The sequence below is a fragment of the Vombatus ursinus genome, unplaced genomic scaffold (assembly GCF_900497805.2).
Source record: "Vombatus ursinus unplaced genomic scaffold, bare-nosed wombat genome assembly UNPS02014852.1, whole genome shotgun sequence".
Classification (NCBI taxonomy): domain Eukaryota; kingdom Metazoa; phylum Chordata; class Mammalia; order Diprotodontia; family Vombatidae; genus Vombatus; species Vombatus ursinus.
In genome coordinates this window covers 2067364-2081392 of record NW_020954630.1, presented here as the reverse complement: position 1 = coordinate 2081392, position 14029 = coordinate 2067364, and the positions used below count along the sequence as shown (strand labels likewise).

Below are 14029 nucleotides of genomic sequence, written 5' to 3'. Positions count from 1 at the left end.
AAAATCATTATGCCCAGAAAATTCTGTTTCTTGTATAAAATTTGTACCTTTCATATATTTGTCAGTTCCCTTCCTAGTTAGTCCCACTTACTGAGGTTTCTGTTCTGCTTCCAACAAAAGTATTCCTCAAAGATTCTCATTTTTTATATGTGAGGATCATGTAACCCTTACAACTCATAGGGGGTTAGAGGAGATTGGCTTTGGAATCACTGCTCTAAAATTCTTTCTGTCACCACACTATCTGTGTGACCAGGGACAAGTCACTTAACCTATTGGTTAATTCTGTCAGACTATAATGATGAGTTGCTTAACTGCATTAGTAGAGAGAATTTCTACCCAGGGAGTTCCCTACCCTGATGTAATCATAGATCTAAACCAAAAACCCGTTTTACTGATGAGGAAAGAGTCATTTTTCTATTGATATTGTGGATAACACTGAAGCATAGCACTATGCATTTAGTTATTTTTTGAACTCCCTAATGCCCTATTTTTCATCATATATTTCTTTAATAACAAAAATTTACACTACTTCTTGTAAATTCTTTATTGTCAGTTATTGTGGCCCTCTTATGCCTGCATAGACCTTTTCATTGCCCTTTGGATGATCCTCAGCATCACTTCTTAGGAAACTGAAGCATTCTGTGTCTCACATATATTATAATATCAGTAAATTTGGAGTTTAAAAGATGGGCCTTTCAGTGAGAAGCTTTTGGCCATTAATGCAGTTTCCCAAGGGCAATCCAAGGATGTCATCATTCAAGAGACAGTGGTACTCAAACAGTAAATTTAAAACTGAGACTTGAACCTTAGGCATTCTGACTCTGAGGTAAACCTGACTAGCCTTTTGTATTGAGGTGTACAAGTCAACATAATTTTATGTTCCACAAATACTGTGCTTTGGTGGAATGGGAAGATGGAGTAGGACACAAAGTTTTGTGTTTTGTTTTGTTTTTTCCCCCTTTTTTTTTTTTGGCTAGGGTTAAGTGACTTGCCCAGGGTCACACAGCTAGGAAGTGTCTGAGGCTTGATTTGAACTCAGGTCTTTCTGAGTCCAAGACCAGAGCTTTATCCACTGCACCACCTATCTGCCCCTCTAAAGGCGATTTTTAACATTCATTTTTTAAAGTTTTTAAGTTCCACATTTTCTTCCCCCTTCCCTAAGATGGTAAGCAATCTGATATAGGTTATGTATGTTATATATATCATGTAAAACATATCCATATTAGTCATGTTGTGAAAGAAGAAACAGTCCAAAAGAAAAAAACACACACAAAAAAATTAAAGAGAAAATAGTTTGCTTCAATCTGCGTACATACTCTCATTAGTTTTTTCTCTGGATGTGGATAGCATTTTCCATCATGAGTGCTTTGGAATTGTCTTGGATCATTGTATTGCTGAGGAGAGCTACGTCATTTATAGGTGATTATTCACAATGTTGCTAATAGTGTATGCAGTACTGTATACAATATTCTCCTGGTTCTGCTCACTTCACTTTGCATGGATAGATCCATTCCCCTTTTTTATGATCTCTTTGGGCTACAGACCTAGTTGTGGTATTCCTGGATCAAAGGTACAGACAGTTTGATTGCTCTCCAGAATGGTTGGATTAGTTCACAACTTTACCAACAGTGCATTAGTGACCCAATTTTCCCCCCATCCTCTCCAACATTTTTCATTTTCCTTTTTTGTCCTATTAGCCAACCTGTTAGGTGTGAGGTGGTGCCTCAGAGTTATTTTAATTTGCATTTCTCTAATCAGTCGTGCTTTAGAGCACTTTTTCATATGACCATAGATGCTTTTGATTTCTTCATTTGAAAACTCTCTGTTCATATCCTTTGACCATTTATCAGTTGGGGAATGACTTATATTCTTATAAATTTGACTCAGTTATCTATATATTTGAGAAGTGAGGCCTTTCTCAGAGACACTGGAGGTAAAAATTGTTTCCCAGCTTTCTGCTTTTCTTCTAATCTTGGTTGCATTGGTTTTGTTAGTGGAAAATCTTTATAATTTAATATAATCAAAATTGTCCATTTTACATCTCCTAATGCTCTGTGTCTCATGTTGGGTTATAAATGTTTTTTGTTTCTTGGTTTTTTTTTTTAGGCAGTTGGGGTTAAGTGACTTGCCCAGGGTCACACAGCTAGTAAGTGTTAAGTGTTTTTGGTCTGAGGCCAGATTTGAACTCAGGTCCTCCTGACTTCAGGGCCGTGCTGTATCCACTGCGCCACCCCTTATGAATTTAATTTCTAGTTGGGGAACTTACGGGTACATTGGCCTCTAGTTAGAACATGATAATTGTCATGGGAGGTATTTGTCACAAAGTTTGGGGATTTCAGAGGTGAAAAAGTTTTTAGATTAGGCACTTAACCGGAGATAGTATCATGGAGGAGTTATAATTTCAATTGGACCTTGAAGGATGACTAAGCTTTCAGAAAATGGTTAGGGTTGAGGAGAGGAAGGGAATTCATTCCAGGAAAAGAAGGAGAGAGAGAGAGAGACAGGAAAGCATGGAGTATATTAGGGTATGGTGCCTCATTTAGTTGTTTTTGGAAGGTACTGTTTAAGTTAATGAATGGTAGGAAATTAATGTTAAAAATTTGAAGACCAGATGGTGGAGTGTCTTGAGTACCAGGTTAAAGAGTTTTGGCTTGATTCACCAGCGGGTAAGCAGTAAACATTTTTTGTTGTTGAGCTTACATTGTGTTATTCTGTTGTTGTATTTGAGCATAGAAATGACAATTATGCTGTAATACAACATTGTATGATAGTTTGAAAAGAGGAGAGACAACTAGATCCTTAGGTCATTTGGTGGTTAGGAAGTGACTGATGACACTTTTCAGGAAGCAGAGTAATGGGAGCAGACACCAAATTGTAAAGGCTTCGAGATAGATAGTCAGGTGAGAAAGTGGAGGCAGCTAGTGCTGATGTTTCTTTTCAAGTTCCTGTAGCACTCAAGTGGACAAAACAGGGACTTGAGAATCATTGTTACTTTGCCACTAACTAGCCTTGTGACCTTGAGTGAGACATGTGGATCCATCTCCTTCACTTTATTCATCTGTAAAATGAAGGATTTTTTTTTTTTAAGAAAAAAAAAATTAATACTGTACTCTGTTTTAGGCACAAATCTGCGAGAAACAATTATTAATTTAAAAAGTCTATGTTCCTTAGAGAGAGAAGTGTCTAAATTGATGTGGTTCTCCCATGCTGCCAACATTTCTCTACCTCAGGACAATTTGAGGTAACATAAGAATCTTGAATAATAAAAAGGTCCCAATATATTAAAATCTAGTCTGGGGTTAACATTTTACTTTGTAGAACAATAGTCACTTAAAAATTACTCACTATCCACTAAAAACTACTTGTTGACCATACTCCCATCAAAGATTGAAAGGCCTTGCTTCCCTGAGATCAGTCTTATTTAGCCCTATCACTTTGGGAATAGGGAAGGCTGTGATCTTAATCAAAGAAGAATTAAATTGGGTTACCACCTTTAATCCCTAATCCTGGAACCTTAGCTCTTGTTAGTGACCTTTTACACATTTTCCTAAAGGCAAAAATCTGGAAAGAACTTTAGGTTAAAGAAATATTTCTTAATATTTTCAGTTGAACTAAAAAGGAAATTTTAGAGTATGCTTCTATAAGGGTTTGAACTAAAGTAGCCCTTTCCAGCTTGGAAACTCTAGGTCTGAGATTCAGAGTTTTTGGTACATCTTTTACAAGACGTATAGTTTTGAAAAAAATCTTAAGCATGTTTTGAAGATAGAGGGCAGCTAGGTGGCACAGTGTATAGAGCACCAACCCTGGATTCAGGAGGACCTGAGTTCAAATCCAGCTTCAGACATATAACACTAGTGGTGTGACCTTGGGCACGTCACTTCACCCCATTGCCTAACCAAAAACAAAACAAAAACAAAGCATATTTTGAAGATAGATGTTGATGAGAGAGATGATAAAAATATTTAAATATATAAATACATTTATTTAATATTTAAATAGAAAGATTAGATGATATCATGTAGGAGACAAGGTTAACTTTAGAAAACACATGCTTCCTTTGAGTCGGGAGAACAGGCAGGGATGGGTAGAAAGAAATTTTGAGGAGTGCAGGAAAGGAACTTGAACTTCTCACTTGGTGATCTTGTTCTCCGTAAGTACAAGAAGAATCCATCCTGTTTACCTTCTGAGTTCAAGGAAGACTGGGGAATATGGTTCGGGGATTTGAGGAAAACAGGAAAGGAATGTGAAGAATGCCAGTAGGATGCCAGTGAAATGAATAAGGAGATTGCCTAGTAGCCATGAAGACCCGGCTGAGGTTCACATGAATTAGAAGTGAACACCATCAGCACAGTTTTTCTTTAATGGCACGTGGAAATTTGAATAGAGCCAATAAATGGTAGGATTTTTTTTCAGGGTTGGTGATTGGCAAGGCAGGTGATAGACGAAGAAAATGATAGACTCTTGGGGTGCAGATTAAACATCATTGCAGTGATTGGCCTTGGGGTCTAGGCTGGGTAAGAAGGCTTAGGAAATCAGAAAGGGAATGATGGAGTGGGAGAATAGGTAGGAGTTTGGAACTTTGAAGGTCATGAGGAAGGTCAAAAGTGGGTTTGATAGGAATGAACAAAGTGGGAGAGATGGAAAGTAAAGACAATGAGGTCAGGGAAGGCAATCTTAGATTTTGGAGGTGGAACTATTCTACGTGATGACAAGGTCCAAGGTACAGTATGACTACTAGTTGGGAGTGGGAGAAGGAGCTGCAGTTGCCAGAGAGGGTTTAAGAAGACATTAGTAATAAAGGGAAAGCCAGTTTTCAGCTGAAGTGAAGTGGAATGAATGCTTATAGAAAAAAAATGTACAGAAATTGGATGAGCTTGCTCACAAAAGATTAGGGAGTTTTATCTATGACATTCATAATTTGGCTCTTCATTTACTTAAGAGACAGTTTATTAGTGTAGATCAGCAAAGCATCTAAAGCTATTCTGAGTAGATTTGAACTCAGGACTCCAGACTGGATACTTACTTTGATGTCAGCAAGAAGTTATTCATAAGTTATTAATTTTGCTTTCCATCTTGTTACTGAAGCAATAAGAATGAGGTCTGTCCTCATGATATGGAAAATTCCATCTTCCTGTTTTATGAAGGAGAAATTCTAAACTGTTTATTTGCAAAAATATCAAGATGTTATTAATATTTTATATTTTAGGTTGTATAATGTACATTTCCATCTCTGAAATCATGTGACAGCTGACCTGACTTCTGAATGTTGCTTTAAAAGATCACTTTGTTCCTTTTTAAATAAACTATGATTAAACAAAAAAAAAATGCAAGCATATTTGTTTATATTTTTTTCCTCTTCTTTTGATTAAGTAAACACTTCTCGCCCCTTTCCTATTTCAGGAATAGAGTTAATAAACCTTTTTTAAGCTCCTACTATGTGCCAGGCATTATGCTTAGTGCTGGGGATACTAAGAGGCAAAAGACAGGTCCTACCTTCAAGGAACTCACAATCTAATGGGAGGAACAACGTACAAACAAATGTATGTCAGAGGAGACAGGATGGAATGGAAGTGCTTGAGCAGATAGAGGGCTTAGACAAAGAGTAAAGCCACATCATTATGTGACATAGAGATTGAAGGAGGAGATAGTGGCAGAAGGCAAATGAATGATAGGAGATAAAGAAGAAGGAAGACGAAAGAGTTCACTTCAAATGGCTTGTTCAGATGGATCATTTTTTTTCCTGTAGAAAAGTGGTTCTCAGCTGAGAGGATAGGGCAGAAGGGGAGCCACGGGAAGTATAAGGAGGGATGTAAAGGTTTGGAACAAACACTGGAATTAAGGAAGTATATAGTAGGATCGCCTAGCAGCAGAAAGGGCCTAATTGAGGTTATGTAACATAAATTTGTAGAGGACTGGATCAGAACAGTTACATGATTTTCTCCACATTGCATTCCGCAGCACATGTGTAGGATCAAAGACAGCAAGTGGTGAAAGTGATAAAAGGCTGAGGCTTGGTAGGGTGCAATTGGTGATATGATAAGGGGGCCAAGGACTCAAGAGGAAAGGACAGTGTAGAATTGAATTGGTTCACCAAGGGAATGAGATGGGGAAAATAGGACAAAGTGAGTGGCTAGCGCAAAAGAGATGACCTGGGAGAGAACTGAGGGGTCAAAGACCTACGACCATTTGTATAACCTTTTTTAAAAAATTAATTTACTTTGATTTATCAGCAATCACTTTCATATGCTTTTGAGGTTTAAATTTTTCTCCCCCCCCCAAGACGGCATGCAGTCTGATAATAGGCTGTACATATACATTCCTATTAAACATATTGTCACATTAGTGATGTTTTAAGTAAGAATTAGAACCAATAGGAGGAACCATCAGAAGGAGGAAACAACTAAACAGAAGAGAAAAAAAATAGCAAATAGTATGCTTCAATCTGCATTCAAATTCCATAGTTCTTTCTTTGGATGTGGATAACATTTTCCATCACGAGACCTTTGGAGATATCTTAGATTCTTGTATTGCTGGGAAGGGTTAAGTTTATCAATATTAGTCATCGCACACCAAACCACTTGTGTAACCTTAAGGATCCGTACTCATCCTTTAATCCTTCGTTGAAGTACTGCAAAGATCTTGTTGAAAATGAGAATGATTCTGCCATGTGCTGAAAAATGTAAAGAAACTTTAAATTGGTGCTGTCTTCACCTTTTCCTGTTGAGTTCATTTTCTTTGTCGGCTTTGGGTTATAAATTAACCATGTAAGGCTAATATATAAGTTCATGAACCATGACTATCGTTGCAACTTTCTCACTCTGTACATATACCATTTTGCTACTGGAAGATTCTTTTACTCTTGCTGATGGTTCCCACATTTCCTTGAAGTGTTGAAAGGTTGGGGTACTTTGTAGAATCAGTTCTATTGGGACACTGCTAGCTTGCTGGCTTTGGTTGGTTATCACTTTAAAGTCAAGACATTATGGCCTGGCTCAAGGCTCTTATTGTTAGTTGGAGCTTACCTAACACTAAAGTCTCTCATTCCTTAGAAATCATAGCTCTATCTTTACCACTGTATCAATGAACTGTTTTGCTGTTTGTGATATTTCATACAGCTAAAATGGCAGTTTCTAAGCACTTTACAAACATTACCTCATTTTATTTTCATAACAACCCTGGGTAGGAGAGTGTGCTATTTTTATTCCCATTTTACACATGAAAATATTGAGGCAGCAGAGGTTAAATGACTTGTGCAGGGTCACAATCTATGAACTAAATTACCCCTTGAGGTTATACTGTATACCTCATAGCACAATACTAGGCATATAGTAAAGACTTCATAAATATTTGGTTCTTTTCTTGCTGTTAAATATCATGCTTTTTGTCTGAGGTATGAACCCCAATTAAGCTACAATTTTTTTTAATCCTAATTTTAGTTCTGCCATAAAAGGACTCGATACATAACCATGGAGCAATTTATTTTGCTTCATTATTTTATCTGTAAATAGCTTAAAATAAGGTTCTGGTTAATTGAATGTTTTATTAAGGTTTCAGTCTGGTTGAAATACTTAACAAAATATTGGTGAAAATTCCCTTTCTTATTTTAATTGAATTCTTCTCCTGGGGATAATTTTGTATTACTTAGGAATCCTCATTATGAAGATCTGTTTTAAAGTTTTACTTGCAGATATAGGTGTATACTGTTGGACTAAGGGCTCCTGTTAGGTTCTGATTAACTGAATTTTGCAGTATATTGATCATAGCCTTGTGGGTTTAAAAACTGTGTATATTGTTAAAACTATATTGGAATGCAAGGTGGCAAATAAAACAGACCTTGACTTAAAGAACGACTTAACCTGTAATTGAACTGGGAATAGCAGTTCAAAAGTCTCTATGTTACAGTACCACCTTATTGCTTCTGGAATAAAATAGAAACTCCAGCCTGGCATTTCAAGCTTTCCATTATCTGGCTCCTTTTCAGATTTATTTCATGTTCCCCTCCTTAAGGTACTCTCTGTTCAGCCAAATTGGCATTCTATCTCCAGCCTTCAAACCTTCACACATACTATCCCTCCATGTGAGGAATCTTTGAGCAGGTAGGCGAGTTAGGCAAGGAGTAAGGCCATTTTCATTCCCTTCATTTCATGTCCTTTTCCACCTTGGCCCCTTAGACTGTCTAGTCCCCTTCCGGATTTAGCTTAGACAAACTCAAGCTTCCTTCTGGAAGCCCTTCTTCTTGCCCTGCCTCCTCAGTCCTATTAGTGCCCTCTTCCTCATGTTCCCTCGTATTTGTTTTTTCTGTCTGGGTTGTCTCCTCTGTCCCCACCCCCAACCCCCACAAAAAAACCCAACAGCAACAACAAACAAACCTCTTTGAGAGCAGCGACTGTGTTCATTTTGGCTTGTTCCCTGTACCTAGTACAGTACTTGCCCCTGGTAAAGACTGAGTAAATGTTTTGATTGCACGTTGCCATTTTTTGAAGTAAAAGGCACAGTAGTAATAATTCAATTCTGAAGAATAAAGGTTATGAAAATAACCTCTGATTAGTCATCTTCATTAACATGTATTGAGTGTCTATATTGAATGGTGCCTAAAAGTATCAGTTTTGGTAATCTCCATTTTTCTTAATCATTTGATAATACTATACCTTTATATTATTAGCATTCTTAACCCATCATTTTAAAAATCATTTGTTCCACCCTTACAAATTAATGTTGAAATCTGATTGTCCTTTGTATTCTTGCTCATTTCATTACTTGGTGAATACTGGTTTCCTGTCCAATTTTTTCTCTATATTATCTTTTCACTGTGAAAGCTAGTGTGCTGTTTTAGCGTTAGAAGGAATTCCATGCAACACGCAAATTTCTTAGGCATATAATGGAAGTTTTGAGTGTAACAGTAAACACTTATTAAGTACCTATTGTCTTCCAGGCACTGCTCTTTTCTAATGAATTATTAACAAGTGAAAAGTGTACTGAGTAGAGGAAATAACTCCTCTTCCTCTAGTGTCTTAGTTCTCCCCTCCTTACCCTTATTTTCTTCTTTCTAGGTATTAGGTCTTTTAGTTTTGTTGTAGGAGGTAGGGGATTGAGTTGTCATTTGTTAACAGAATGAAGCAACTATTAAATAGCTCATATATCCCTTTTCAGCTTACTAACCTTAAATGTAACCACATTTCCAAAATAATTATTTTCAGTTTCTGTCTGGAAGCTCTGATTATCTAAAAATGTAGCCCTTCTTTGAACTGATTTTACATCAATTTTTATTTGAAAATCAAAATGGAACTATAGGATCATAGTTTAATTATAGTAGAACAAGAATTAAAATCTAACTCCAAATCCAGCACTTTCCCCGCTATATATTCCCAACATGATAATGAAACTTTAAATATTTAATAAATGCAGACAAAAAAGTAGAGAAGTTACCAGTTGGTATTTCTCTAGAATTCTTGATTTTAAAAAGTGTTACACGTATTTTAATAAATATTCTGATTTTTTTTCCTTGATAAAGAGCTGTGACAGAGTGCTTGCTGCCATTAAGTTGAGAGGAAATGATGGCCGTAACTCAGAATTTTAATTCTTTTTGCAGTTTTCTCATACAGTGAAAATTTTTAATCCTTTTATTTTGTACTAAATGTTCTTAGTGCTTCAATTAACATAGAACTTTGTGCTTGGAAACCAGACTTGCTATTAATGAGGAGTTTTTAGCTTTCTGAATTAAAATCAAATTTTTTCTTTTATATAAAAAAGAATGCCCATAAGTAACTCTTTAATGCTTTTATGGGTTAGCATTGGCCCATAATTTGCAAACCTTGAAAAAAATTCAAGGTTTTTACGAGTTCATTGATGACTTGATGTGTGAAAATGTCTTCATGGTAAATAGAGCTAAATGATGAAAACTGGGAGAAAGGATGGTTTTCTTTTTGTTGGGCTCTTTTAGGTACTTTATGCTCAATTATTCATCAGTGGTGAAGCTTTAATAAAGTAAGTGTTCTGGGTGGAATTTTTTTTTAACTGTAGATTAACATTTAATTCCTTTTGGTTTTTTGTAGCATTTACAAAATTGATCACAGTAAATGGACAAGAATATCATCTTCAGCTGGTAGACACAGCTGGGCAAGTAAGTAATCTCTAGTGGCTTAAAGATCCACACGGTAAATTTGTCCATTTTGGCACTAGCTTTGATTGTTTAATGCTCAAGAATTTGGAAGCTCTTTATGTTGAACACATATTAATTGTACAGTATAAATTTTTATATTCCATTTTAAAGAAATTAAGGTTAGTTTTTCCAAAGTATGGATTTTTTGTGCCTTTCGATATCTAACTTATCCACATGGTACTACATTTTAAACCTTGTGATAGTCTCAATACCTATATTAATCAGTTAGTCTTATTTAAATGCATGTAGAGAGTGATCTATCCAAATGGATCCTAATTGTGATAATCATACAGTTCATGTGCTTCCTTCATAGTTAGATATGTAATTGTTCAGTTAATTGAATATATATAGCTTTAAAAGAGTTTATATTTACTATGAAATTTTGGCTCTCTGTTAAAGAATTCTACTTGCTCATTGTTCACTAAAAGTACTTCCTGTGTAATAGTGGAAAAAGTTCTACTTGTTTACTGTTTCCATTGAAAATGCAATACAGGAATAGTGACTTAAATTGTATGATGATTCTGTGAAGTCAGATTTGAGTTAAAAGTTATCCTTTGGGGCCAGTAAAATAAAAAGACAGAAGAAAGCTTCCAAGTATCATCTGTCCTTTAAAATTCTTTTAAGCAGACTTGGTGTATTCATTCTGCTTAAGGGTTGTTGGTTGATAATGGTTTTTCTTTTAGGGGAGGGGCGAAATAGATTTCAACCTGTCATAATTAGTATGACTAAGATTGTTAAAGGAACAGGAGCAAAAAGTCTACCTCTCCGTAGGTGTGCAGTTTCCATTTTTTAGTCCATTTGTGAGCATCCAAATTTAAAGGCTCCCTTCCTGTCCATACATTTGATTTGAGTTTCTTGGCCCTATGACCTGGCCAGGGCATAGTATCAGTATCATCTAGATCCAAACTCTCATTTTTTAAATGAGGAAACTGGAGCCCATGGAGGTTGTGACTTCTTCAAGGTTCCACAGGTGGTGGAGTCAGAATTTGAACTTGGGGCCTGTGACTCCAGGTTCAGATGGTGCTCTTTCCACTGAACCATTGAGAAAAACTTTTATTTTTAATTTTGTACCAAATTGGACTGTATTTGTTTTTTGTTTGTGGGTTTTTTTTTGGAGAGGCATTTGGGGTTAAGTGACTTGCCTGGGGTCACTCAGCTAGGAAGTGTCAAGTGTCTGAGGCTGGATTTGAACTCAGGCTCTCCTGACTCCAGGGTGAGTTCTCTATCCACTGCACCACCTAGCTGCCCCTTGTATTTTTTTTTTTTAATTAATGTGTTAGTGTCCTTTGCCTTAGGAGTTAGGCCTTAGCAATACCACCCATAGTACATAAGACATATGTCCGTCCTTCCAATTAGTCTCTCTCTTCTCCATTCTTCTAATCCCCTACCCTCCCAGAAAATGTCAGGTATTATAACTAGTTTTACTATTAGTGATAATTTTTAAAAAGCTCCTATGAGTAGCCTTCATGGGGTACTGATCTTCTGTAAATTACATGATCTTTTTAAGATTTGAGAAACCTACTCTAAAAGTGATACTCGCAGCCTTTTACTAAGAGTACTATTCAAGAATATTAAATCTGAGGGTCACAAAAGAAATTTGTCTGTGCTTTTGCTTTATATTTGGGTTAACATTTTGTAATTATGATTGATACTTAACTCTTTAGGTTGAACATTCACTCATCAAATCTTCAGTAAATGTCCTCTGTGTGCACAACCCAGTACGTGGTATGGGTAGCCTTATTACATGAATTTTCATTTATTCCCCATAGCAGCCTCTCACTGTGCTTCCCATCCATTACTGTAGGCTCCGTGCCCCCTGTGTGTGTGGCATACTCTCCCATTCTTTGCTTCTTTCCACCTCTTGCTCTAGAAACAGTTATCAAATCAATACTGCCATTGCTTCTAGAAAGAGATTCTTGGAATCCTTGAAGGCAGAGCCTATTTGACTTTGGTATTTGTATCCTTTCCATCTAGCACAGTTTCTTACATGATGTAGATGCTTAATAAAAGCTTCTTCACTTGCTTACATAACAAATAAGATGTCATCCCTCTCATAGGAAGAGTAGATACAAATAACAGAAGAAACATAAATTGCAAAACAGCAGGAAATAACATGCAAGACAACGTGGTTAAAAAAAAAACTATAAGGGGAATGATCAGAGTAGGGTATTGATAAACATTTATTAAATGCTATCCATCTTCAGAGTGCTTTACTAGGTGTGTTGGAAGAGGTAGAAGGTTTATACAAAACAGTCCCTACTCTCAAAAGTGTCCAGTCTAGTAGGAGATTAGACAGCAGAGATAGCTATGGTAAACAATCTGACATGATAGCTACATTAGGAAATATATGAAGTCTGAGGGGTGGAAGGGTTAATAGTTTGGCCGGCAGTATATCAGGGAAGAAGGTATCATTTGAGTTGAACTTTAAAGGATTTATAGGAAGGGTCTTAAAGGAGCTCGAAGTAGTGGAGAGAGCCTGTTAGATAAGGGAAGAAACATGGAAGCAAGGATACAGTTGGGGTATCTTGGTTGAAAACATAGACTATGAGCAAAACTATAGCAGAGAATCCAGTTTAAATGCCAAGTTTTATGAGTGAATAAGTGTGGTGTATCAATTGAAGTAGATCTTAAATACTAACGCTTTAAGAACTTGTGATACTAACTGTTCTTGTGACAGTATAAAACTGAGCAGAGCTCAGTGGAAAAAGATAAGTATGGTATGGGTGACCAGAGGTGTAGGATTAAGGGAATATTGAATGCTGGAAGCATAGGAGTAAATCCTTTTGACCTCTTGAATTTCCCACTATAATGAAGAGTAGCTGCTACCGTTCCAATGAGAACCACAGCGTTGACCTAAATTAAATTAATTACAAGATGTAATACCTAGAGATAAATAGAAGGGCTGAGGTTTTATTAGACTCCCAACTATCTGATTCTTACGAGAGAATCAGGTAAGCAGATTAAGTCTGATTTGGATGTAAACTGGAGGTTTTCCTTATTTCACTTTTTGTTTTAGACTGAAAGATCAGAATTGATTGTGCCAAATGTCTTACTGATTTAAAGTCATAGTGGCTGATTTTGTTGGTCAGTTGTGTCTGACTCCTCATGACCCCTTTTGGGGTTTTCATGGCAGAAACATTGAAGTGGTTTGCCATTTACTTCTTCAGCTCATTTTCCAGATGAGGAAATTGAGACAGTCAAAGTTTACGTGACTTGCCCAGGATCACATAACTAATAAGAATCTTGAGGACAGATTTGAATGCAGGAAGATAAGTCTTCCTGATTTCAGGCCCAGTATTCTGTCCACTGTGCCACCTAGCCGTCCTCTGGCTGATTAATATGATGCTATTAATATAAACCTAAAGTCTGCTATTACTCCCTTCCTCTCTGCTTTAAGGTTTAAAATGAATGTGGAATGAGGGGATAATTTATAGTGGCACCAGGTCAGTGGCCATTTTGAGTTTCCTCCAAAACTAGATTGAGCATTGGGGAAGAAGGGAGAAAAGAGAAGATTTTAAAACTTGGAGCTCTTTTTCTAGGAAGTCATGGAAATAGCAAAAGTTTAGTTCCATGCATATGTGTGTTTGCACACATATGCCCTTGTCACTTATTCATACCCAGTATGACCTCCCCCACACATATTACCTAAGTTATCATGTTATTATATTGAGAAAACCATTTTTATTGATTCATGCTGAGTAGGTCACCTCATTTCTCTGTATTTCTAGTGAGTGAGAGTTTTGGTTCAAAGAGCATGAGCAATGTCTCTGCAAGGGAATGAATATATACAAAATTTAGAAGACTGCTGAAGATGCATCTTTTTCTTTGGAACAAAGCATTTAAGATTTTTGTGTCATATTTTAAGAATTT

General features: G+C 36.5%; 1 protein-coding gene across 1 annotated transcript in view; it reads left to right on the top strand.

Annotated features, from left to right (window-relative positions):
* RHEB (Ras homolog, mTORC1 binding) overlaps positions 1 to 14029 on the top strand; it is a 63266-nt gene that overhangs the window by 32341 nt on the left and 16896 nt on the right. Inside the window, exon 3 of the mRNA XM_027841067.1 lies at positions 10053 to 10120. Coding sequence (XP_027696868.1) covers positions 10053 to 10120 — 68 coding nt within the window. The remainder of the gene's footprint in view (positions 1 to 10052; positions 10121 to 14029) is intronic.